Below are 25,181 nucleotides of genomic sequence, written 5' to 3'. Positions count from 1 at the left end.
CATTTGATCAGTAATTCTACTCAATGGTAACAAATAGGATGCGGCTTGGAATAATGAAATGACACTTGAGGATCACATCTGTCACAGATATCATTGGCATTATCTTATAGTTCTATTTTGATTACACATTAAACCACAACAAGAGCTTTTCAAGAAAAGGCCGCAAAAAATCCATGCATAGAAGTAAAATGCAAGTACCACAAGCAAAATGTTTGCTTGAACTTGGTATTTTTAATAACCTCCTCAGATAGCTGGTTAAAGCACAATTGTGCAAATCAGGAAAGTCTCATGTTTAATCCTCAAGAGTCCGAGAGTCATAGAGGTCTACAGCACAAAGGCCCTTCGGCCCATCGAGTAGGCGCCGGTCAAGCAAGTACCTAACTATTCTAATCCCATTTTCCAGCACTAGGCCCACAGCCTTGTATGCCATGGCATCACAAGTGCACATCCAAATACTTCTTAAATGTTATGAGGGCTTCTGCCTTTACCACCCTTTCAGGCAGTGAGTTCCAGATTCCCACCATCCTCTGGGTGAAAAAATTCTTCCTCACATCCCCTTTAAACCTCCTACCCTTTACCTTAAATCTATGCCCCCTGGTTACTGATCCCACCGCCAAGGGGAAAAGTTCCTTCCTGTCTATCCTATCTATGCTGCTCAGAATTTTATACACCTCAATGATGCTCCCTCTCAATCTCATCTGCTCATGGGAAAATAACCACAGTCTATTCAATCTCTCCTCATAACTAAAACTCTCCAGCCCAGGAAACATCCTGGTAAATCTCTCTCTAGTGCAATCACGTCCTTCCTATAATGCAGATTCCAGAACTGCATGCAATACTCTAGCTGTGGCCTAATCAGCGTTTTATACAGTTCCAGTATAACCTCCCTACTCTTATATTCAATGCCTCGACTAATAAGGCAAGTACCCATATGCCTTCTTAACCATCTTAACTACCTATCCCGCTACCTTAAGAGACCAGTGGACGTGCACACCAAAGTCCCTTTGATCCTCGGTACTTCCCAGGGTCCTACCGCTCAGTGTATTCCTGTGCCTTGTTTGTCCTGACCAAGTGCATCACCTCACACTTATCCTTATTAAATTCCATTTGCCACTGATCAGCCTATCTGACCAGCCCATCTATATCCTCCTGTAATCTAAGGCTATCCTCCTCACTATTTACCACCCCACCAATTTTCATGTCATCCCCAAACTTACTGATTAACCCTCCTACATTCAAGTCTAAATCGTTTATATATACCACAAACAGCAAGGGACCCAACACCAATCCCTATGGAACCCCAGTGGACACAGGCATCCAGTCACAAAAACACCCTTTGACCATCACCCTCTACTTCTGCCACTCAGCCAACTCTGGATCCAATTTGCCAAATTGCCTTGGATCCCATGGGCTCTTACCTTCGTTATCAGTCTCCCATACGGGGCCTTATCAAAAGCCTTGCTGAAGTTCCAAGTAGACTACATCAAATGCATTGTCCTCATCTCCACACGTGGTCACCTCTTCGAAAAATTTAATCAAATTGGTCAGACATGACCTCCCCTCAACAAAACCATGCTGACTGTCCTTGATTAATTCTTGCCTCTCCAAGTGTAGATTAATTCTGTCCCTCAGAATTGCTTTCAATAGTTTCCCCACCACTGAGGTTAGACTGACTGGCCTGTCATTCCCAGGTTTATCCCTTCCTCCTTTCTTGAATAGTAGTATCACATTGGCTGTCCTCCAGTCTTCTGGCACCTCCTGTGGCCAGAGAGGTATTGAAAATTATTGCCAGCGCCACTGCTATCTCCTCCCTTGCCTCACTCAACAGCCTGGATACATTTAATTCGGGCATGGAGATTTATCTACTTTTAAGTCTGCCAGACTACTTAGAACCTCCTTCTTTTCTATGCTAATTTCTTTAATTATATCACAGTCCTTCTGCCTGATTTCCACATCCACGTCGTCCCTCTCACTTGTGAACACCAACACAAAGTACTCATTTAGAACCCTACCTATGTCTTCCGGCTCCACACACAAATTACAACCATGGTCCTTAATGGGCCCTACCTTTTCCCTAGTTGTCCTCTTGCTCTTAATGTACTTGTAAAATAACTTTGGATTTTCCTTTATTTTACCTGCCAATGTTTTTTCATGCCCCCTTTTTGCTCTCCTAATTTCCTTTTTAAGTTCCACACTATACATTCTATACTCCTCTAGGGTTTCCGCTGATTTGAGCCCTCGGTATCTGCCATAAGCCTCCCTTTTTCTCTTTATCCAGTCCTGTATATCCCTCAACATCCAGGGTTCCCTGGATTTGTTGGTCCCACCCTTTGTCTTTACTGGAATATGTTGGCCCTGTACTCTCCCTATTGCCCTCTTGAATGAGTTCCATTGCTCTGACGCAGATTTACCTAAAAGTAGCTGCTCCCAGTCCACTCTGGCCAAATCATATCTGATCTTATTAAAATCAGCCTCCTCTGATTTTTGGCCCATCCTTGTCCTTTTCCATAACAACCTTGAATCTAACGTAGTTATGACCACTATCTGCAAAATGCTCCCCCACTGATACCACCACTTGACTGGCTTCATTCCAGGACCACCCCCTCTCTTACAGGACCTTCTACGTGCTGGCTTAAACAGATTAAAAAACAGGACTTCAAAGGTAGTAATCTCTGGATTACTTCCGGTGCCATGCGCTAGTGAGTATAGAAATAGGTTAGTCAGGATGAATGCGTGGCTGGAGAGATGGTATAGAAGGGAGGGCTTTAAATTTCTGGGACATTGGGACAGTTTCTGGGGGCGGTGGGACCTGTACAAGGTGGACAGGTTGCACCTGAACTGGAATGGGACAAACATCCTTGTGGGGGAGGTTTGCTAGTGCTGTTGGGGAGGGTTTAAACTAACTTGGCGGGGGGGGGGGGGGGGGGGGGGGGGGGGGGTGGTGGGATCCTGAGAGGAGGTTCAGCAGGGGGAGATGCACAGCCAAAATTATAAGAGAGTGCAAGTGAGTCTGGAAGGCATAGAAATTATAGGCCAGTTAAGGCACAAGGGAGTTTGGCAAGGTTGGATAGTATTTATTTTAATGCGAGGAGTCTGACAAATAAGGCATGTGAGTTGAGGGCATAAATTAACACTTGGAAGTATGATGTTGAGAGAGGGGCAGGTCTTAATTAGCAAAATAGCTATACCTTGAGTGCCCTACCATCCATTCTTAATTAGCACATTCATTTAGATAATATCACCAACTTTAACACCTATGTGTTCTTTTGTTCTATTGTTGTTGACATCTTTTGATGATCTGCTTCTATCACTGCTTGTTTGTCCCTACAACCACACCAACCCCCTCCACTTCTACACACACACACACACAAACACACATTAAACAAGCGCATATTTCACCCCTTTCTTGGATTCACCCAGTTCTGTTGAAGGGTCATGAGGACTCGAGACGTCAACTCTTTTCTTCTCCACCGATACTGCCAGACCTGCTGAGTTTTTCCAGGTAATTCTGTTTTTATTTTGGCTTAAACAGCTCGCCTGGATGCATTTTAAGAATCCCACTCCCTCTAAACCTATCACACTGCGACTAACCCAGTTAATGTTGGAGAAGTTGAAAGCCCCCACTATTACTACCTTATTATTTTTACACTTCTCTGAAATTTGCCTACATATCTGCTGTTCTATTTCTCTGACTGTTTGGGGGCCTATAGTAGACTCCCAGCAATGTGATTGCTCCTTTTTTGTTTTTCAGTTCTACCCATATGGCTTAATTTGAGCAGCCTTCTAAGATGTCATCCCTCTTTACTGCTGTAACTGATTCCTTGATCAATACTGCAACATCCCCTACTCTTTTACCTCCTTCCCTGTGTCACCTGAAGACCCTATATCCAGGAATATTGAGCTGCCAATCCTGCCCCTCACTCAACCATGTCTCTGTGACAGCGATAACATCATACTTCCAAGTGTTAATTTATGCCCTCAACTTATCTGCCTTATTTGTCAGACTCCTCGCATTAAAATAAATACTTTCCAACCTTGCCAAACGCCCTTGTGCCTTAACTGGCCTATAATTTCTATGCCTTCCAGACACACTTGCACTCTCTTATAATTTTGGCTGTGCATCTCCCCCTGCTGAACCTCCTCTCAGGATCCCATCCCCCGCTGCCAAGTTAGTTTAAACCCTCCCCAACAGCACTAGCAAACCTCCCCCACAAGGATGTTTGTCCCATTCCAGTTCAGGTGCAACCTGTCCACCTTGTACAGGTCCCACCACCCCCAGAAACTGTCCCAATGTCCCAGAAATTTAAAGCCCTCCCTTCTACACCATCTCTCCAGCCACGCATTCATCCTGACTAACTTATTTCTATACTCACTAGCGCATGGCACCGGAAGTAATCCAGAGATTACTACCTTTGAAGTCCTGTTTTTTAATCTGTTTCCTAGCTCCCTAAATTCTGCTTGCAGGACCTCATCCCTCTTTCTACCTATGTCATTGGCACTAATATGTACCATGATCTCTGTTTGCCCTCCCACTTTAGAATGCTCTGATATCCTTGACCCTGGCACCAGGGAGGCAACATACCATCCTGGAGTCACGTCTATGGCCGCAGAAACGCTTGTCTGTTCCCTTTATTATCAAGTCTCCTACCACTTTTGCTCTTCCCCTCTTTTTCTTCCCCCCACCCCCGTACAGCTGAGCCACTCACAGTGCCATGAGCATGGCTGCACTCCCCATTCACTCATTTCACTCACCATTTTCCAACACAGAAAAATAGTTCTCGAGCGAGATGCACCCTGGGGATTTCCTGACTACCTGCATGGCACCTTTCTTCTGACTGATGGTCACCCGTTCCCTCTCTGTCTGCACTTCCGTAAGATGTGGGGTGACCGTGTCTAAAAACGTGCTATCCACGAAACTCTCAGCCTTGCAGATGCCTCTAGCTGCCGCTCAAGCTCCGAAACTCAGAGCTCAAGTAGCTGCAGCTGGTGGCACTTCCTGCACATGTGGTCAGTCAGAGCACAAGTAGCATCTAGGACTTCCCACACGTTGCAGGCGGTACATATCATGGGACTGAGCTGCCCTGCCATGCCTCTAATTGAAAAAAAGACCCTTACTTTAAGTTAAATACAATAAAAAAAAACATTAAATTATTGTACTTCAAATAAAAACTAGAACCCTTACCTTTCCTTAGCTTAATCTATTTTAAACTGGAGAAAAACACTTACCCACTATTCACCAATCAGCTCGTACCTTTGTGCTGACGTCATTTTTTGAAGTGACTGCTTCACCGTGATGCTAACTGCAGGACGCTCTTCCCTGACTGCTTCATCGCAATGCTGACTGCAGGATGCTCTTCCCAGACTGTTTGACCATCATGCTGACTGCAGGATGCTCTTCCCAGACTGCTTCACAGCAATGCTAACTACAGGATGTTCTTCCCAGACTGCTTCACAGCAATGCTGACTGCAGGACATTCTTCCCAAACTGCTTCATCACGATGCTGACTGCAGGATGCTCTTCCCAGACTGCTTCACCATCATGCTGGCTGCAGGATGCTCTTCCCAGACTGCTTCACAGCAATGCTGACTGCAGGACACTCTTCCCAGCACTATGCTGATCTTAGGCAAATGGCAGTAGCCACCATGAGCCGTGTACAAATTGGCACAGGGAAAATAAGATTACAGAAATGAATGTGTGACTCAAAGACTGTAGTGAGAGAAGTGGGTTCTGGTTTGTGGGGCATTGGCATCAGTTCTGGGGAAAGTGGGGGCTTTACCATTGGGGTCCACCATACTCCAAGATCAAGTGAGAAATGCCACCCAAAGCAGATGCTATGGATCTCTCATCAACTCCCCCAGACACTCGTCACACTATGAGCCAACTAGTTTCATGGAAACATTGTCTTTTACACAAGGGTTTCAATCTCCACTCTTGAAGAACTCACCTTGGAATCTTCTCCCAAATGACGCTTTCTCTCAGACGTTTTCAACAAGGATCCACATCCAGGGTTTTGATCTCCCCTTCCAATCTCTCCTTGAATCACCACGTGCATTCCAGCTTCACCTTCCACACACTCAGACTCAGCCATACCAACAGAACATCACTGCTTCACAGGTCCATAGTAAGGAGTCATCGACCTTTGGTTGTCCCCTTGAATCTCCTGGCTTCTCGCAATCCCGCTTTGCCTCGATTCTGCTCCCTGCAGCTTTCTCCCTTTAATTTGGAGCCTTTTCCTCTGCTCCTTACTTCAACTTCACTGAAAAGGATTTTATTCCTGCCCTTGTCCTTTTGACTTAACCTAATGGTCTTCTTGGGACCTTTCTCTTTTCCCTTTAGGACATGCATCCTGCAGCTCCCTCTCCCAGTAGACCGCTGACAACTTGGTATCTCCCTTGACATCCAGAACTCACTCGACATTCACTGTTACATTAACTTTAGGGCAACTCATTTGAGATTCTTACACTTATTTTCCTCAGCAATCTGTTAGTATGTCCAGCTCAAGAGAGACTTAAACTGCTCCGTTCACCTTACAGCATAATCATCAAATAAATTCAAACAGATTTCTGTTTTTCTGTCGGCCCCTTGTTGCTAGGCAACAGCACAGTTTCCCTACATTATTTTAACTTCCCCAAGCCACTTCAAGGGGCGTAAAACCTCATTAAATTGCAGATATACGAACAAACTCAGTCTTGCTGACGCCACTCTAAAAGGAAACTAAAATTCAGGCTTCACCTTTCTAACAAAAATAAAAATACATAAATTTAACTTAAACTTAAAGCTATAGCTTTTTCCTAACACACACAAATACACATAACTTACTTGATACTAACTCTAGTTCCGAACAACAGTCAAGACTAGGTGTTACAAAGATAACAAAAAGACAAAACTAAAGACTCTGTATCTGAGTAGCACTCATAACAAGTAAATGAATTGATAGCGCACAATGAAGTAAACAAATTTGATCTGATGGGCATTACGGAGATGTGGCTGCAGGATGACAATTGGTTCCTGAATATTGAGGGGTATATGACATTGTAGAAGAATAGCAAGCTAGGTAAAGGTGGAGGGGTAGCACTGTTAATCAAAGATGGCAGTGATGCAATAGTTAGAGATGACATTTGTTCAGAAGCTCAGGATGTAGAATCGGTTTGGTGGAAATGAGGAATACCAGGGGAACAAAGTCACTAGTGGGAATGGTCTACAGGCGCCTTAACAGAAACCACAATGTAGGACAAAGTATATAAGAAGAAATATTGGGTGCTTTTGATAAACGGACAGCAATAATCATGGGTGATTTTAATCTACATATAAACTGGAAAAATCAGACTGGCAATGGTAGCCTGGATGAGGAGTTCATAGAATGTTTTAGAGATAGTTTTTTTTTAAAAAAGAGTAGCACATCCTGGAACTAACCAGAGAGCAAGTTACATTAGATTTGGTATTCCGTAATGTGACAGGATTAACTAATGACATCAGAATGAAGGCACCCCTAGGTAGCAGCAACCACAATATGATTGAATTTAACATCCAGTTTGAAAGGGAGAAGAGTGGGTCTAAGGCTAGCATTTTAACCTCAAATAAGGGCAACTATGTGGGCATGAAAGCTGAGCTGGTTCTGAAGTGAACTAGAATACTAGGCTAGGGGGTAGATCAATAGAGAAGCAGTGACATTTAAGAGGATATTTCAGAATACTCAGAATAAGTATACTCCTACTCTAAAGAAAAATTCTAAGGGGAGGACTCACCATCCGTGGTTAACGAAAGAAGTTAAGGAAAGCATCAAACTTGAGAAAAAAGCATATAACTGTGCAAAGGTGAATGGCAGGTCAGGTGATTGGTCAGAATATAAAAAATAGCAGAGAATGACTAAAAGGTTAATCAGGAGAAAAAATTAGCATACAAGAAGCTAGCTAGAAATGTTAAAACAGATAGCAAGAGTTTCTATAGGTATTTATTTAAACAGGAAAAGAGTAGGTAAAGTGAATGTTGGTCTTCTAGAGAGTGACAATGGTGAGTTATCAGTAGATAATAAGGAAATGGCAAATGAAATAAACAAATATTTTGCTTCTGTCTTCATTATAGAAGATACAAAAAAAAATCATTCCAGTAATAGCTGTAAATCAGAAGGTAGAAACGGGAGAGAGGGACTTGGTGAAATTACAATCACTAGAGAAGAGGCACTGAGGAAACTGATGGAGCTGCGAGCTGACAACTCTCCAGGTCCTAACGGACTTCATCCTAGGGTCTTAAAGAAGGTAGCTAATGGGGTATAGATGCGTTGATGTTAATTTTCCAAAATTCCCTAGATTCTGGATAAACCCACCAGACTGGAAAGTAGCAAATAAAGCCCTTCTATTCAAGCAGGGAGGGAGAAAGAAAACTGGAAATTATAGGCCAGTTAGCTTGATGTCTTGATGTGGGGAAGGTGTTAGAATTGATTATTAAGGTGATACTAAGCTGGGCACTTAGAGAAACTCAAGGTAATCAGAAAGAGTGAGCATGGTTTTGTGAAAGGGAAACCATACTTAACCAAATTATTGGAGTTCTTTGAAGGAGTAACATGCACTGTGGATAAAGGTAGATTTAGTATACTTGGATTTCCAGAAGACATTTGATAAGGTGCCACATTAAAGGCCACTGTGGAAAATAATAGCTCATGGTGGCATATCAACATGGATAAAAGATTGGCTGGCTAGCAGAAAACAGGATATGCATGAATAGATCTTTTTCCGATTGGCAGGATGTGACTAGTGGAATCCCACAGTGGTCTGCGTTGGGTTCTTAACTTTTCACAATTTATATCAATGACTTAGAAGAGGAGAGTGAAGGCATGGTAGATAAGTTTGCAGGTTATACAAAGACAGGTAGGAAAGTATATTGTGAAGAGGACATAAGGAGATTGCAAATGGATATAGATTGGTTGAGTGAATGGGCAAAAATCTGGCAGATGGAATAATAATGTGGGAAAATGTGAAGTTGTTCACTTTGATAGAAAGAAGGCTAGTGGAATGCTACCCTTTATTACAAGAGGAATTGAACATCAAAGTAAGGATGTTATGCTTCAGTTATACAGGACATTGGTGAGCCCACATCTCTAATACTGTGCGCAGCTTTGGTCTCCTTATTTACGGAAGGATATAAAAGCATTGGAGGTGGCTCAGAGGTTTACTCAGTTGATACATGGAATGAGCAGGTTGTCTTATGAGGAAAGGTTAGACAGATTGGCTCGTTTCCACTGGTGTTTAGAAAAGTGAGGGGTGAAGTATAAAAGATCCTGAATATTATTGATGAGGTAGACGTGGAAAGGATGTTTCCTCGTCGGTGTGTCCAGAACTAGGGCCAATATTTTAAAATTAGATGTTGCCCTTTTAGGACAGTGAGAGAAAAAAATTTCTCCTCACCTGAGGGTTGTACAATTTGGGGACTCTGCCTCCGAACACGGTGGCAGAAGGGTCATTAAATATTTTTAAGGCAGAGGTAGCTAGACTGTTGTTAGGCAAGGGAATCAAAGGTTATCGGGGGTAGATGGGAATGTGGAATTCAAAACAAAAACAGATCCGATTGATGGCGGAACAGGTTTGAGGGGCCAAATGGCCTACCTCTGCTCCTATAACATTATCTTATGAACATATGAAAACGATCACAATTTCTAAAAGGGATACACATTCCCAAAATTTTATATAAAAACGACATTATAAAAACTGCATTAAAGTTATAGTTCTCCAAGTTGGAAGCATTTAAAAATGTTTCCTCAACATGAATCTGTAAAAGCTACAAAATGCGCAGAATTAAGAATATCGTTTTGTGATAGAATTTTCATTTATATTGCATATTAGCACATTTCAAATGACTCAAACATGCTTCATATAGAATAAATTACTTTGTAGTGAAGGGATGTATGAAAACAATGACGCACTGAAGATTCCACCAACAGAAATGAAAAACATTTCAGTTAACCCTCTCTGGTGGTACGTGTTGCAGAAGGAAATGCTACCAGGATTCAAGAATTATACCATGGAATTTTTAAGGTTCACCTCATCAAAACAGATGGACCTGCAACTGCAGATTAAACTTCAGCCATTGCACTTCGTCCTCAGTACTCCACTTGACCACAAGATCTAGCTAATGTTCAAATCCTGGTGTGGGACTCAACTTCAACCTTCTGGCCAAGGTTAAGACATGTTCACAACTATGATACTTCCTCCCCATGCCATTGAGCTCTCCACTCAAAGTAGTGCTGGATCTGTCATAATTCCCCATGTGCAGAGTTCTATGCCGTATGCACGAACAGATGGCACTTCTCAACTGAACAGCAGCCAGCTCACCCCAGGCACTTACACATCTCAGGCACCTACAGAACTATGAGCAAATGCTACAAAGTAGGTTGCTCACTCATCAGCATATCAGTGTATACAAATTATGCCATCCTAAAGACAATGAAAGCTTCAGTGATGCTCAAAATGCTTCTATCAACTATGATCACAACCTTTGTGGAGCAGGTGGGTTGTTCACAATGGTACAGCTTGTGTACTACAATGACAAGTATTTTATTTTTTAATCTTAAAAGGGAGAAGACAGTTGGAGAAGCTTAGGGAAGACTGCCACTAATGGTTATAAGTAGTAAGGCAGCTGCACAAGAGCACAAAGTCAGTGAAACAAGTGTGCTCTGGAGAATATTAGGACTGGAACAGATTGCATAGGCTGGTGCAATTCCATGCAAGGTTTTAAAATGATGAGAAATTTACACATAAAGCCTTGGGGAATATGGCACCAGTGCAAAGCAGGGTAAAATGTGAACTGAACTTAGCGTAGAACCAGAAATATATAGCAGAGCTTTGGATAAGCTGGAGTTCATGCAGGGTGCAGGAGATAGGAGCCCAGCAAGAAACACACTGGGGTAGTTGAGTCTAGATATGATGGTGTAAATAAGAGTTTCTGCTGCAAAGGAACTGATGGCAGGTGGAGGTTGGCAACACAACAGAGGTAAAAGCAAGCAGAGATGAAGACAACACGGATTCTGAAACTCCCCTTATGGTTCAAGGTCATGGACAGTCTAGTTCAGGCTACGGCAGTGGCTCAGGAGGGGAAACATTGTCTAGGGACTGGAATTTATGGTGGGAAATGAACACAGTTTCTGTTGCCCAAGTATTGAACTGGAGGAACATCAGCCTCAACCAGACATCAGACAAATCAGAGGCAGTCGGGGGTCAAGTTGCAGTCATGGCTAGTGGTGTCCCACAAGGTTGTGTGTTAGGGCTTCAACTATTCACCAGATTCATAAACTATTTAGATAATAGAATAGAAATACATATTCAAATTTTCCAATGATAGAAAAATAGGCAGCATTGTAAGCAGTGTAGATGGAAGCATAACATTACAAATAGATATTGGTAATTGAGCGTATGGGCAAAACGGTGACAAATGGATTTCAGTTTAATCAAATGTGAGGTAATCCACTTGGATCAAGAAGGATAGAACAGAGTATTTTCTAATGTGAAAAGCTAGAAACATTGGAGCTACCAAAAGACTTGGACGTCTAGCTGCACAGGTCATTACGATGTCAGGAACAGGTACTGAAAGCAATCAAAAAAGCTCATGGAATGTTGGTCTTTATATCTGGAAAGGGGGCGAAGGTCATGCTGATGTACTGCCCACAGTTCAGGGCACTACACCTTAGGAACGATAATGGTCTTGGAAGTCATGCAGCGCAGATTTACCAGAATAAAATCCTCGATTCCAAGGGTCTCTAAGGAAAGATATACTTACCATGGAGGTGGCATAGCAAAAGTTCACCAGATTTGTTCCTGGTATGAGAGGGTTGTCCTATGATAAAAGGCCAAGTAAATTGGGCCTCTTTTCTCTGGTGTTTAAAAGAATGAGAGGCGATCTCATTGAAACATGCAAGAGTCTGAAGGAGGCTTGATAGGGTAGAACCAAAAGTTCCTCTGGCTGGGGAGTCTAGAACATGGGAGCAAAGACTCAGGATGAAGAGCTGATCATTTAAGACTAAGAAATTTCTTCACTAAGGGTTGTGAAGCTTCAGAATTTCACACCTCAAGAGTTGTGGATGTTCCATTGTTCAAGTCTGAAATAGATTTTTGGCCGTTCAGCAAATCGAAGAATATACTGAACAGACGGGAAAGTGGAGTTGAGGTAAAAGATCAGATTTTATCGTATTGAATGGCAGCATAGGCTCAAGGAGCTGTTTGGTTTTCTCCTGTTCCTACTTCTTAACCTTGGTGATAAAGAAATCAATGAGTTCTTGTTGGATGGTGAAGAGGTTTAGTGAAATGGTTGGTTGTAGAGAAAAAATACTAAGCCTGGATTTTAATGTTTGTCCTCTAGTATAATCCAGGAGTAATGGACTGTTTTTACAGGAGAGCAGGAGTGCTGGACATGGTTGAGCCAGTAATAAAAACACAGAATGGTCAAGCCAATCATTACAAACATATTTGATTTTACACCCTCAGACTTGCTAAACCTTAGGAAGAACAGGGGTTTGAGACGGGATTAGATTTAATGGAAACATTAAAGAAAACTGAAGAGAAGTGAGGTAGTAATTAAGAAGTTTAACAGCTGCAAAGATACCATGATGTTGTGGGATTTGGGAATTATAGTATGTGGTGCCAAGAACTTTGAAGGATAGGATTTCCACTGGAGGATAGTGAAAGTAATGGAATTTGAGGAAGACAGACACCATCTTTGGCCCAGACCACAAATACTACTCCTTCGTCAATAACTCCATTCCATTACATGTCTGAAGCAGACCATTTAGCAATATCGTTTGACCCCAAGCATATTTTTAAAATCATTATTCCTGGCCTCTCATCACCAAAACTGCCTGCTTCCACCTCTTCACCCAATTTTGAAAACTTATTAAAATACACATTCTTAATCTAACATTTCAGTTACCTCTCCTAATCACTCCCTTTCTGACTCAGCACCTATTTCAATATGCCTATTTATGAAGAGCCTTGGAATGATATAAATATAAGTTGCTGTTGCAACACTTCTCAACGCAGTGCTGTTTTGGGATCATGCTGTTCAGCTCTTTGAATTCATGGGGAAATAGCCATTGTATTTGTGCATGCAAACCTCATTTGGAAACTTACAGAATCACAGAATTGTTGCAGAGCAGATAGAGACAATTCAGCCCATTGTATCTGCATCGGGTCTCTGAAATAAGCAATGCAGCTAGTGCCATTCCCCTGTCATCTCCCCACAACCCTGAATATTCTTGCTTTTCCGATAACAAATCTAATTCCCTTTAGAACGCCACAATTGAAACTGCCTCCACCACACTCTCAGGCAATGCATTCCAGGCCTTAACTACGTGCTGCATGAAAGTTTCTCTCATATCATTTTTCCTTCTTTTGTCATTTACTTTGAATTTATGCCCTATTGTTCTCAATCATTTCATAAGTGGGAACAGTTTCTCCCTTTTTCCTCTGTTCAGGCCCCTCATGATTTTGAATACCTTTACCAAATCTCTTCTCAGTCTTCTCTTCTCCAAGGAAAACTGTACCAACTTCTCCAATCTATCTTCATAACTAAAGTTCCTCATCTCTGGGACCATTCTCATGAATCTTTTCTGCACTCTCTTCAATGCCTTCATATCCTTCCTAAAGTGCAGCATCCAGAACTGGACGCAATCCTCTAGCTGAGACCAAAACTACTGCCTTATACTGCTTTTGTACTCTATGCTTCTGCTAATAAAGCCCAGGATACTGTATGCTTTATTAGCTGCTCTCTCAACCTGTCCTGCCAACTTCAATGAGTTGTACACCCAGGTTCCTCTGCTCCTGCATTCTCTTTCAGAGTTGTATCATTTATTTTATATTGTCTCTCCATGTTCTTCCCGCCAAAATGAATCACTTCACATTTCTCTGCATTGAACTTCATCTGCCACCTGTCTACCAATTCCATCAGCTATGTCCTTTTGAAGTTCTACACTATCCTCCTCACAGTTCATAATGCTTCCTAGTTTTTTGTACCATCTTCAAATTTTGAAATTGTGCCCAGTACACCAAGGTCTTGATCATTAATATATATTAGGAAAAGCAAAGGTCCCGACACTAACACCTGTGGAACTCCACTACAAATCTTCCTCCAGCGTGCAAAATATCCATTAACTACTACTCCATTTCCTGTCACTCAGCCAATTCCATGCTCATGTTGCTACTGTCCCTTTTATTCCATGAGCTAGAACTTTGTTCACAAGCATTGGCCTCATCAACCCTCTCTGTTACCTCTTCAGAAAACTCCAGCAAATTAGTTAAACACAATTTTCCCTTTACAAATCAATGCTGGCTTTCCTTAATTAACCCACATTTGTCCAAGTGACTTATCATTTTATCCTGAATTATTGTTTCTAAAAGTTTCCTCACCAAAATTACACTGGCTGGCTTGTAGTTGCTGGGCTGGTTTTTTTTTTGAACAAGGGCGTAACACTTGCAATTCTCCAATCTTCTAGAACAAATGGCTGATCAGTTAAGAGAGATAGTTTTAATTATTTTTATTCCCTATGTGTGTCAAATAATTAGGCCTATATCTCACCTGAACTGCAGAAGGCAATCAGTCTGAAGACGATAGAGGTACAGAGCTAAGCACAGCATTCTATAGCAATGATGCTAAACAAGGCACATTTAACTTTCAGCACGGGAGCTAAAGAACCTTCATTATTTTGACAGAGATTCTATTAATAAGTTACTAAAGAACTTGCACGTTCTATTGCACCTTTCACAATCTCAGAATGTCCCAAAGTGCTTCACAAGCAATTACAATCTTTTCAAGTGTAGTCACTGAATAATGTAAAGAAACGTGGCCACCAATTGGAACACAGCAAGGCCCCACAAGCTGCAATTAGCTAATGACAGGGTAATCTGCTTTAGTGATATCGATCAAGCTATAAATATTGGAAGGCCTCTCAAACTTTTCATCAAATAGTGCTGTGGGATTGCTGAAGTCAACCTGAAAGGACTCAGTTTAACACCTCATCTGAAAGACAGTAATTCCAACAGTGCAGAACTCAGAACTGTGCATGATTCTGGAGGGAAACTTAAACCAATAATTTACCAACTCAGAAGACAGTGTGCAACCACTGAGCAAAGGCTGACACCTAATCACTATAAGTGTGCTGTTTTTAATGAATACTGTTACGTTCAACAAATTTGTGGAATGTTATCATCTGATCCACTGTCTGAGAGTGGTACTCTACTGACAGTAAGGCAGATGACAGATTCAAGTAAACCAGAGTGCAGTGATAATGGTTCTCTGTTTGACCCTCAGTCTCACTACATTTACAGAGATGCTGGACAGGTAAAAAGTGATTCACAATGGATAAAAATTCCACCAACAGAAGTGGACATAACTTAAGTCAAACCTAAAATGTGCATTGCAGATACAAGGAACATTTCACCCCTTAAAAATAAGCACAACTTTTTATTAATTTATTAAAGATGCATAAGAGAAGTGGCACCTTAAGACAATAATAGGGCTCCACAGGTATAGTTCTTCAGGGTAGTGTCCTCAACCCTCCCAACTTCAGCTGCTTCATCAATAACCTTCCTTTCATCATAAGATCAGAAGTGGGGATGTTCGCTGATGATTGCACAATGTTCAGCACCATTCACGACTCCTCAGATACTGAAGCAGTCCATGTCCAAATGCAGCAAGACCTGTACACTATCCAGGCTTGGGCTGACAAGTGGCAAGTAATATTTGCACCATACAAGTGCCAGGCAAAGACCATCACCAACAAGAAAGAATCTAACCATCACCTCTTGATGTTCAATGGTGTCATGAAGCTATTAACGTATATATTATTGGAAAATATTTTTCTTTTAAAGTAGAGGTCTGTGGGTATGTCTTAACTGGATTAAAGCCAGCTAGTCTGGGTGCTTTGATGTGTACTAGTTTTGAGATATGAGAGAGGTAGAGTGCATTTGCATTTTTTGAATAGAGCATTCAAGGAGGCGAGCGAAATCTGGCACCTAGCTAGCAGAGACCAAGCAATGTGTTTATATTACTAATAAAATTGGTACTATGAAAGGGGTTTTATGGTTAGAAGAGGCTGGTGATACAATGAGAATTTACATTCAATGAGAGGTGCTAGGTATAAAGGTAGCAATTTTCATGTGTGCAAGGCAGAGGCAACATAAGATCAAAGTAGCTGTAAGCCTACAAATATCTCCATAGGAGCCAAAGTGAAAGGAACCTCATTTTGAATTTGTATAGCGAAAATGCTTTGCCTATTGTCAGTTTAAAAATCTATGGGTTGCTGTTGGTTTAATGGAGATCAGTTTGGGAATTTGTTAGAAGTTATGACAGTAGCAATTTGTAGCCATGTGTATATACTTAACTTGTGTAAATTAATAAAATGTTTCATTTAGTTTAACATAAAATCACTCACAAACTGGCGGTCTGATTCCTAAATTTAGAGTTGCATCTCAAACATACCACTTAAAATATAAGTTATGACAGTTGTTTGAAGTTTCCTTCTGGGATTTTTAAATAACTCAGCTTTACTGAAAGGCTGCCTCATAACAAATGGCATTACTGTCCCCCACTATCAACATCCAGGGGGGTTACCAGTGACCAGACATTGAACTGGACTAGCCATATAAATACTGTGGTACAAGGGCAGGTCAGAGGCTGGGAACCCTGTGGTGGGTAACTCATCTCTTGACCCCTGACCCCTGGCCCCTCAACAACCTCCGCCCGCAAAGCCTGTCCACCACCTAGAAGGCACAAGTCAGGAGTGTGACGGAATACTCCCCACTTGCCTGGATGAGTGAAGCTCCCACAACACTCAAGAAGCTCAGCACCGTCCAGGACAAAGCAGCCCACTTGATTGGCACCACATCCACAAACATTCACTCCCTCCACCGCTGATGCACAGTAGCAGCAGTGTGTACATGTACAAGATGCACTGCAGGAATTCACCAAGGCTCCTTAGACAGCACCTTCCAAAGCCATGACCACTACCATATAGAAGGACAAGGGCAGCAGATAGATGGGAACACCACCACCTGGAAGTTCCCCTCTAATTCACTCAACATCCTGACTTGGAAATACATCACCGTTCCTTCGCTGTCGCTAGGTCAAAATCCTGGAACTCCGTTGCAACACTGCGAGCGTACCTAACACCACATGACAGCAGCTCACAACCAGCTTCTCAAGGGCAACTAGCGATGGGCAATAAATGCTGGCCCAGTCAGCGAAGCCCCACATCCCGTCAATGAATAAAAAACAAGAATTCATATACCAATTGCTGCGAAAAGACCTGCTGGGATAGAAAGTGACGCCATTCCCTATTATCAGCACAAGGAAAGAGAAATACATTTCTCAATGCGACACATTTCATTAGTTTGGTCACATTCATTTCACGTTTGATGTATATACTGGAGGCCGGGGTGGGGGGGGAAAGAGGAAGAGGGCGGGGGGAGAGACGACGACGGCGAGACGGCGGGGGGGAGACGGCGACGGCGAGGGGGCGGGGGAGGAGAGACGGGGCGAGGGGGCGGGGGGGGGGGGGGGGGCGAGGGGGCGGGGGGGGAGAGACGGGGGCGAGGGGGCGGGGGGCGAGAGACGGGGGCGAGAGACGGGGGCGAGAGACGGGGGCGAGAGACGGGGGCGAGAGACGGGGGCGAGAGACGGGGGCGAGAGACGGGGGCGAGAGACGGGGGGCGAGAGACGGGGGCGAGAGACGGGGGCGAGAGACGGGGGCGAGAGACGGGGGCGAGAGACGGGGGCGAGAGACGGGGGCGAGAGACGGGGGCGAGAGACGGGGGCGAGAGGGGGAGAGACGGGGCGAGAGACGGCGGCGGAGAGACTGAGGGGGAGAGACGACGACGACGAGACGGGGGGGAGAGACGACGACGACGAGACGGGGGGGGAGAGACGACGACGACGAGACGGGGGGGAGAGACGACGACGACGAGACGGGGGGGGAGAGACGACGACGACGAGACGGGGGGGAGAGACGACGACGACGAGACGGGGGGGAGGAGACGACGACGACGAGACGGGGGGGAGAGACGACGACGACGAGACGGGGGGGAGAGACGACGACGACGAGACGGGGGGGAGAGACGACGACGGACGAGACGGGGGGAGAAGGACGACGACGACGAGACGGGGGGGAGGAGAGACGACGACGACGAGACGGGGGGAGAGACGACGACGACGAGACGGGGGGGAGAGACGACGACGACGAGACGGGGGGGAGAGACGACGACGACGAGACGGGGGGGCGAAGAGACGACACGACGAGACGGGGGGGAGAGACGACGACGACGAGACGGGGGGGAGAGACGACGACGACGAGACGGGGGGGAGAGACGGACGACGACGAGACGGGGGGGAGAGACGACGACGACGAGACGGGGGGGAGAGACGACGACGACGAGACGGGGGGGGAGAGACGACGACGACGAGACGGGGGGGAGAGACGACGACGACGAGACGGGGGGGAGAGACGACGACGACGAGACGGGGGGGGAGAGACGACGACGACGAGACGGGGGGGAGAGACGACGACGACGAGACGGGGGGGGAGAGACGACGACGACGAGACGGGGGGGGAGAGACGACGACGACGAGACGGGGGGGAGAGACGACGACGACGAGACGGGGGGGAGAGACGACGACGACGAGACGGGGGGGAGAGAGACGACGACGACGAGACGGGGGGGAGAGACGACGACGACGAGACGGGGGGGAGAGACGACGACGACGAGACGGGGGGGAGAGACGACGACGACGAGACGGGGGGGAGAGACGACGACGACGAGACGGGGGGGGAGAGACGACGACGACGAGACGGGGGGGAGAGACGACGACGACGAGACGGGGGGGAGAGACGACGACGACGAGACGGGGGGGAGAGACGACGACGACGAGACGGGGGGGAGAGACGACGACGACGAGACGGGGGGGAGAGACGACGACGACGAGACGGGGGGGAGAGACGACGACGACGAGACGGGGGGGAGAGACGACGACGACGAGACGGGGGGGAGAGACGACGACGACGAGACGGGGGGGAGAGACGACGACGACGAGACGGGGGGGAGAGACGACGACGACGAGACGGGGGGGAGAGACGACGACGACGAGACGGGGGGGAGAGACGACGACGACGAGACGGGGGGGAGAGACGACGACGACGAGACGGGGGGGAGAGACGACGACGACGAGACGGGGGGGAGAGACGACGACGACGAGACGGGGGGGGAGAGACGACGACGACGAGACGGGGGGGAGAGACGACGACGACGAGACGGGGGGGGAGAGACGACGACGACGAGACGGGGGGGAGAGACGACGACGACGAGACGGGGGGGAGAGACGACGACGACGAGACGGGGGGGAGAGACGACGACGACGAGACGGGGGGGAGAGACGACGACGACGAGACGGGGGGGAGAGACGACGACGACGAGACGGGGGGGAGAGACGACGACGACGAGACGGGGGGGAGAGACGACGACGACGAGACGGGGGGGAGAGACGACGACGACGAGACGGGGGGGAGAGACGACGACGACGAGACGGGGGGGAGAGACGACGACGACGAGACGGGGGGGAGAGACGACGACGACGAGACGGGGGGGAGAGACGACGACGACGAGACGGGGGGGAGAGACGACGACGACGAGACGGGGGGGAGAGACGACGACGACGAGACGGGGGGGAGAGACGACGACGACGAGACGGGGGGGAGAGACGACGACGACGAGACGGGGGGGAGAGACGACGACGACGAGACGGGGGGGGAGAGACGACGACGACGAGACGGGGGGGAGAGACGACGACGACGAGACGGGGGGGAGAGACGACGACGACGAGACGGGGGGGAGAGACGACGACGACGAGACGGGGGGGAGAGACGACGACGACGAGACGGGGGGGAGAGACGACGACGACGAGACGGGGGGGAGAGACGACGACGACGAGACGGGGGGGAGAGACGACGACGACGAGACGGGGGGGAGAGACGACGACGACGAGACGGGGGGGAGAGACGACGACGACGAGACGGGGGGGAGAGACGACGACGACGAGACGGGGGGGAGAGACGACGACGACGAGACGGGGGGGGAGAGACGACGACGACGAGACGGGGGGGGAGAGACGACGACGACGAGACGGGGGGGGAGAGACGACGACGACGAGACGGGGGGGAGAGACGACGACGACGAGACGGGGGGGAGAGACGACGACGACGAGACGGGGGGGAGAGACGACGACGACGAGACGGGGGGGAGAGACGACGACGACGAGACGGGGGGGAGAGACGACGACGACGAGACGGGGGGGAGAGACGACGACGACGAGACGGGGGGGAGAGACGACGACGACGAGACGGGGGGGAGAGACGACGACGACGAGACGGGGGGGAGAGACGACGACGACGAGACGGGGGGGAGAGACGACGACGACGAGACGGGGGGGGAGAGACGACGACGACGAGACGGGGGGGGAGAGACGACGACGACGAGACGGGGGGGAGAGACGACGACGACGGACGGGGGGGGGAGAGACGACGACGACGAGACGGGGGGGGAGAGACGACGACGACGAGACGGGGGGGGGAGAGACGACGACGACGAGACGGGGGGGAGAGACGACGACGACGAGACGGGGGGGAGAGACGACGACGAGACGGGGGGGAGAGACGACGACGACGAGACGGGGGGGAGAGACGACGACGACGTGACGGGGGGGAGAGACGACGACGACGAGACGGGGGGGAGAGACGACGACGACGAGACGGGGGGAGAGACGACGACGACGACGAACCGGACGGGGGAGAGACGACGACGACGAGACGGGGGGGAAGAGCACGACGACGAGGGACGGGGGGAGAGACGACGACGACGAGACGGGGGGGAGGACGACGACGACGAGACGGGGGGGAGAGACGACGACGACGAGACGGGGGGGAGAGACGACGACGACGAGACGGGGGGGAGAGACGACGACGACGAGACGGGGGGGAGAGACGACGAGACGGGGGGAGAGACGACGACGACGAGACGGGGGGGAGAGACGACGACGACGAGACGGGGGGGAGAGACGACGACGACGAGACGGGGGGGAGAGACGACGACGACGAGACGGGGGGGAGAGACGACGACGACGAGACGGGGGGGAGAGACGACGACGACGAGACGGGGGGGAGAGACGACGACGACGAGACGGGGGGGGAGAGACGACGACGACGAGACGGGGGGAGAGACGACGACGACGAGACGGGGGGGAGAGACGACGACGACGAGACGGGGGGGAGAGACGACGACGACGAGACGGGGGGGGAGACGACGACGACGACGAGACGGGGGGGGAGAGACGACGACGACGAGACGGGGGGGAGAGACGACGACGACGAGACGGGGGGGGAGAGACGACGACGACGACGAGACGGGGGGGAGAGACGACGACGACGACGACGAGACGGGGGGGAGAGACGACGACGACGACGACGAGACGGGGGGGAGAGACGACGACGACGACGACGAGACGGGGGGGAGAGACGACGACGACGACGACGAGACGGGGGGGAGAGACGACGACGACGACGACGAGACGGGGGGGAGAGACGACGACGACGACGACGAGACGGGGGGGAGAGACGACGACGACGACGACGAGACGGGGGGGAGAGACGACGACGACGACGACGAGACGGGGGGGAGAGACGACGACGACGAGACGGGGGGGAGAGACGACGACGACGAGACGGGGGGGAGAGACGACGACGACGACGACGAGACGGGGGGGAGAGACGACGACGACGACGACGAGACGGGGGGGAGAGACGACGACGACGACGACGAGACGGGGGGGAGAGACGACGACGACGACGACGAGACGGGGGGGAGAGACGACGACGACGACGACGAGACGGGGGGGAGAGACGACGACGACGACGACGAGACGGGGGGGAGAGACGACGACGACGACGACGAGACGGGGGGGAGAGACGACGACGACGACGAGACGGGGGGGGAGAGACGACGACGACGAGACGGGGGGGGAGAGACGACGACGACGAGACGGGGGGGAGAGACGACGACGACGAGACGGGGGGGGGAGAGACGACGACGACGAGACGGGGGGGGGGAGAGACGACGACGACGAGACGGGGGGGGGAGAGACGACGACGACGAGACGGGGGGGGAGAGACGACGCGACGAGACGGGGGGGGAGAGACGACGACGACGAGACGGGGGGGGAGAGACGACGACGACGAGACGGGGGGGGAGAGACGACGACGACGAGACGGGGGGGGAGAGACGACGACGACGAGACGGGGGGGGAGAGACGACGAGACGGGGGGAGACACAACGACGAGACGGGGGTCGGAGGGAAAGACGACAAGGAGACGGTGGTTGGGGGGGGGGTGGGGGGGCAGAGACGACGACGAGACGGGGGGGGGAAATCGAGGGCCAGGACGGAGGGGTGAAAACGAGGGCCGGGAGTGGGGGTGGGGCGGAAGAGAGGGCCGGGAGTAGGGGGAGGGGGGGGAACTAGGGCCAGGAGCCGGGGGAAACGAGGATGAACTGGGGGGGGCGAGGGGGGTGGAAATGGAGGCGAGGGGGAACGAAATGGGGGGGGAAGGGGAACGAAATGGGGGGGGGAAGGGGAACGAAATGGGGGGGGGAAGGGGAACGAAATGGGGGGGGGAAGGGGAACGAAATGGGGGGGGGAAGGGGAACGAAATGGGGGGGGGAAGGGGAACGAAATGGGGGGGGGAAGGGGAACGAAATGGGGGGGGAAGGGGAACGAAATGGGGGGGGGAAGGGGAACGAAATGGGGGGGGGAAGGGGAACGAAATGGGGGGGAGGGGGTCGAAATGGGGGGGAGGGGGTCGAAATGGGGGGGGAGGGGGTCGAAATGGGGGGGGAGGGGGTCGAAATGGGGGGGGAGGGGGTCGAAATGGGGGGGGAGGGGATCGAAATGGGGGGGGAGGGGATCGAAATGGGGGGGGAGGGGGTCGAAATGGGGGGGGAGGGGGTCGAAATGGGGGGGGAGGGGGTCGAAATGGGGGGGAGGGGGTCGAAATGGGGGGGGAGGGGGTCGAAATAGTGGGGGAGGGGGTCGAAATAGGGGGGGAGGGGGTCGAAATAGGGGGGGAGGGGGTCGAAATAGGGGGGGAGGGGGTCGAAATAGGGGGGAGGGGGTCGAAATAGGGGGGAGGGGGTCGAAATAGGGGGGAGGGGGTCGAAATAGGGGGGAGGGGGTCGAAATAGGGGGGAGGGGGTCGAAATAGGGGGGAGGGGGTCGAAATAGGGGGGAGGGGGTCGAAATAGGGGGGAGGGGGTCGAAATAGGGGGGAGGGGGTCGAAATAGGGGGGAGGGGGTCGAAATAGGGGGGAGGGGGTCGAAATAGGGGGGAGGGGGTCGAAATAGGGGGGAGGGGGTCGAAATAGGGGGGAGGGGGTCGAAATAGGGGGGAGGGGGTCGAAATAGGGGGGAGGGGGTCGAAATAGGGGGGAGGGGGTCGAAATAGGGGGGAGGGGGTCGAAATAGGGGGGAGGGGGTCGAAATAGGGGGGAGGGGGTCGAAATAGGGGGGAGGGGGTCGAAATAGGGGGGAGGGGGTCGAAATAGGGGGGAGGGGGTCGAAATAGGGGGGAGGGGGTCGAAATAGGGGGGAGGGGGTCGAAATAGGGGGGAGGGGGTCGAAATAGGGGGGAGGGGGTCGAAATAGGGGGGAGGGGGTCGAAATAGGGGGGAGGGGGTCGAAATAGGGGGGAGGGGGTCGAAATAGGGGGGAGGGGGTCGAAATAGGGGGGAGGGGGTCGAAATAGGGGGGAGGGGGTCGAAATAGGGGGGAGGGGGTCGAAATAGGGGGGAGGGGGTCGAAATAGGGGGGAGGGGGTCGAAATAGGGGGGAGGGGGTCGAAATAGGGGGGAGGGGGTCGAAATGGGGGGGAAGGGGGTCGAAATGGGGGCGGAGGGGGTCGAAATGGGGGCGGAGGGGGTCGAAATAGGGGCGGAGGGGGTCGAAATAGGGGGGAGGGGGTCGAAATAGGGGGGAGGGGGTCGAAATAGGGGGGAGGGGGTCGAAATAGGGGGGAGGGGGTCGAAATAGGGGGGAGGGGGTCGAAATAGGGGGAGGGGGTCGAAATGGGGGGGAAGGGGGTCGAAATGGGGGGGAAGGGGGTCGAAATGGGGGCGAAGGGGGTCGAAATGGGGGCGAAGGGGGTCGAAATGGGGGGGAGGGGGTCGAAATGGGGGGGAGGGGGTCGAAATGGGGGGGGAGGGGGTCGAAATGGGGGGGGAGGGGGTCGAAATGGGGGGGGGGGAGGGGGTCGAAATGGGGCGGGAGGGGTCAGGGACGAAATGGGGGGAGAGGGACGACAACGAAATGGAGAATGAGGGCCCGGGCCGGAGCCCTAGGCTGGGGAGAGGGGAAAAGAGGGGCGGAAGGGGTTACCCGAAACGCTGAAGTTTTCTCACCTGCACCGCCTGTAGGATGGCCCCGCATTTGTCTCTCACGTCGGTGAAGGGGCAGCTCCTGGACAGCCGCAGGAGCCGAACCAGCGAGTGATCGAGGTCGCCGGCGGGGCCGAGACTCGACGGCGGGGGTTTGCCGTTGGTCGGTCCGGCCTTCTCGGTCAAGCTCAACACCAGCTGCTGGACTCCATCCAGCGCCACTTTCCGCATGTTGGCGTCCCTGCTGCACAGCCGGTCCCACCGCCCCGCACCATCGCCGTCTTCCATGTGGAAAAATTCAGTCAGTCAGAAACTTCCAGAATATTCCCGGAGCGGCCGCCGATCCACTTCAACTTCAGAAAGATCCTGAGCGTTGATCCTGGCCGACTTGTAAAATATCTCCACAAACACCACTTTAATGTGCCACTTAATATCCCAAGACAACTGTCAACAAGATACAAGGAATAAGAGTGTGTGGGAGTCGAAAAATATTTGAAGTAAAACTCTTGAGGAGTGAGATTTTTCTTTAAAAAAAAAACTTGGTTCCCCAGCCGTCGTTTTTGAATGGAGCTTTTCTCTACCAATAATAAACTCTCGGCCGCTTTATGTGCCGTGCAACCGAACCAGATTTACACCGCTTGATTGACAGTGACTGCCATCCAATGGGTCTGTCGCTGGAGCCGCATTTGTTCCCGCCTTTCTCCACCCCCGACCAATCCGATTTCTCCACTGAC

At 50.2% G+C, this 25,181-nt stretch overlaps 1 protein-coding gene across 4 annotated transcripts in view; it reads right to left on the bottom strand.

Annotated features, from left to right (window-relative positions):
- The window catches only part of sesn1 (sestrin 1), a 112,469-nt gene extending 87,507 nt beyond the window's left edge, over window positions 1-24,962 (bottom strand). The window contains exon 1 of one of the 4 annotated variants that reach the window (XM_041187758.1): window positions 24,472-24,962. In XM_041187758.1, the coding sequence (XP_041043692.1) occupies window positions 24,472-24,735 (264 nt within the window). In that variant the 5' untranslated portion in view covers window positions 24,736-24,962. The remainder of the gene's footprint in view (window positions 1-24,471) is intronic. The other 3 variants (XM_041187756.1, XM_041187755.1, XM_041187754.1) reach the window with 3 other exon arrangements.
- Between the last annotated feature and the right edge of the window lie 219 nt (window positions 24,963-25,181).

Source organism: Carcharodon carcharias, chromosome 5 (assembly GCF_017639515.1).
Source record: "Carcharodon carcharias isolate sCarCar2 chromosome 5, sCarCar2.pri, whole genome shotgun sequence".
Taxonomy (NCBI): Eukaryota; Metazoa; Chordata; class Chondrichthyes; order Lamniformes; family Lamnidae; genus Carcharodon; species Carcharodon carcharias.
The sequence above is the reverse complement of the archived record's forward strand: the minus strand, read 5'-3'. Positions and strand labels throughout refer to the sequence as shown.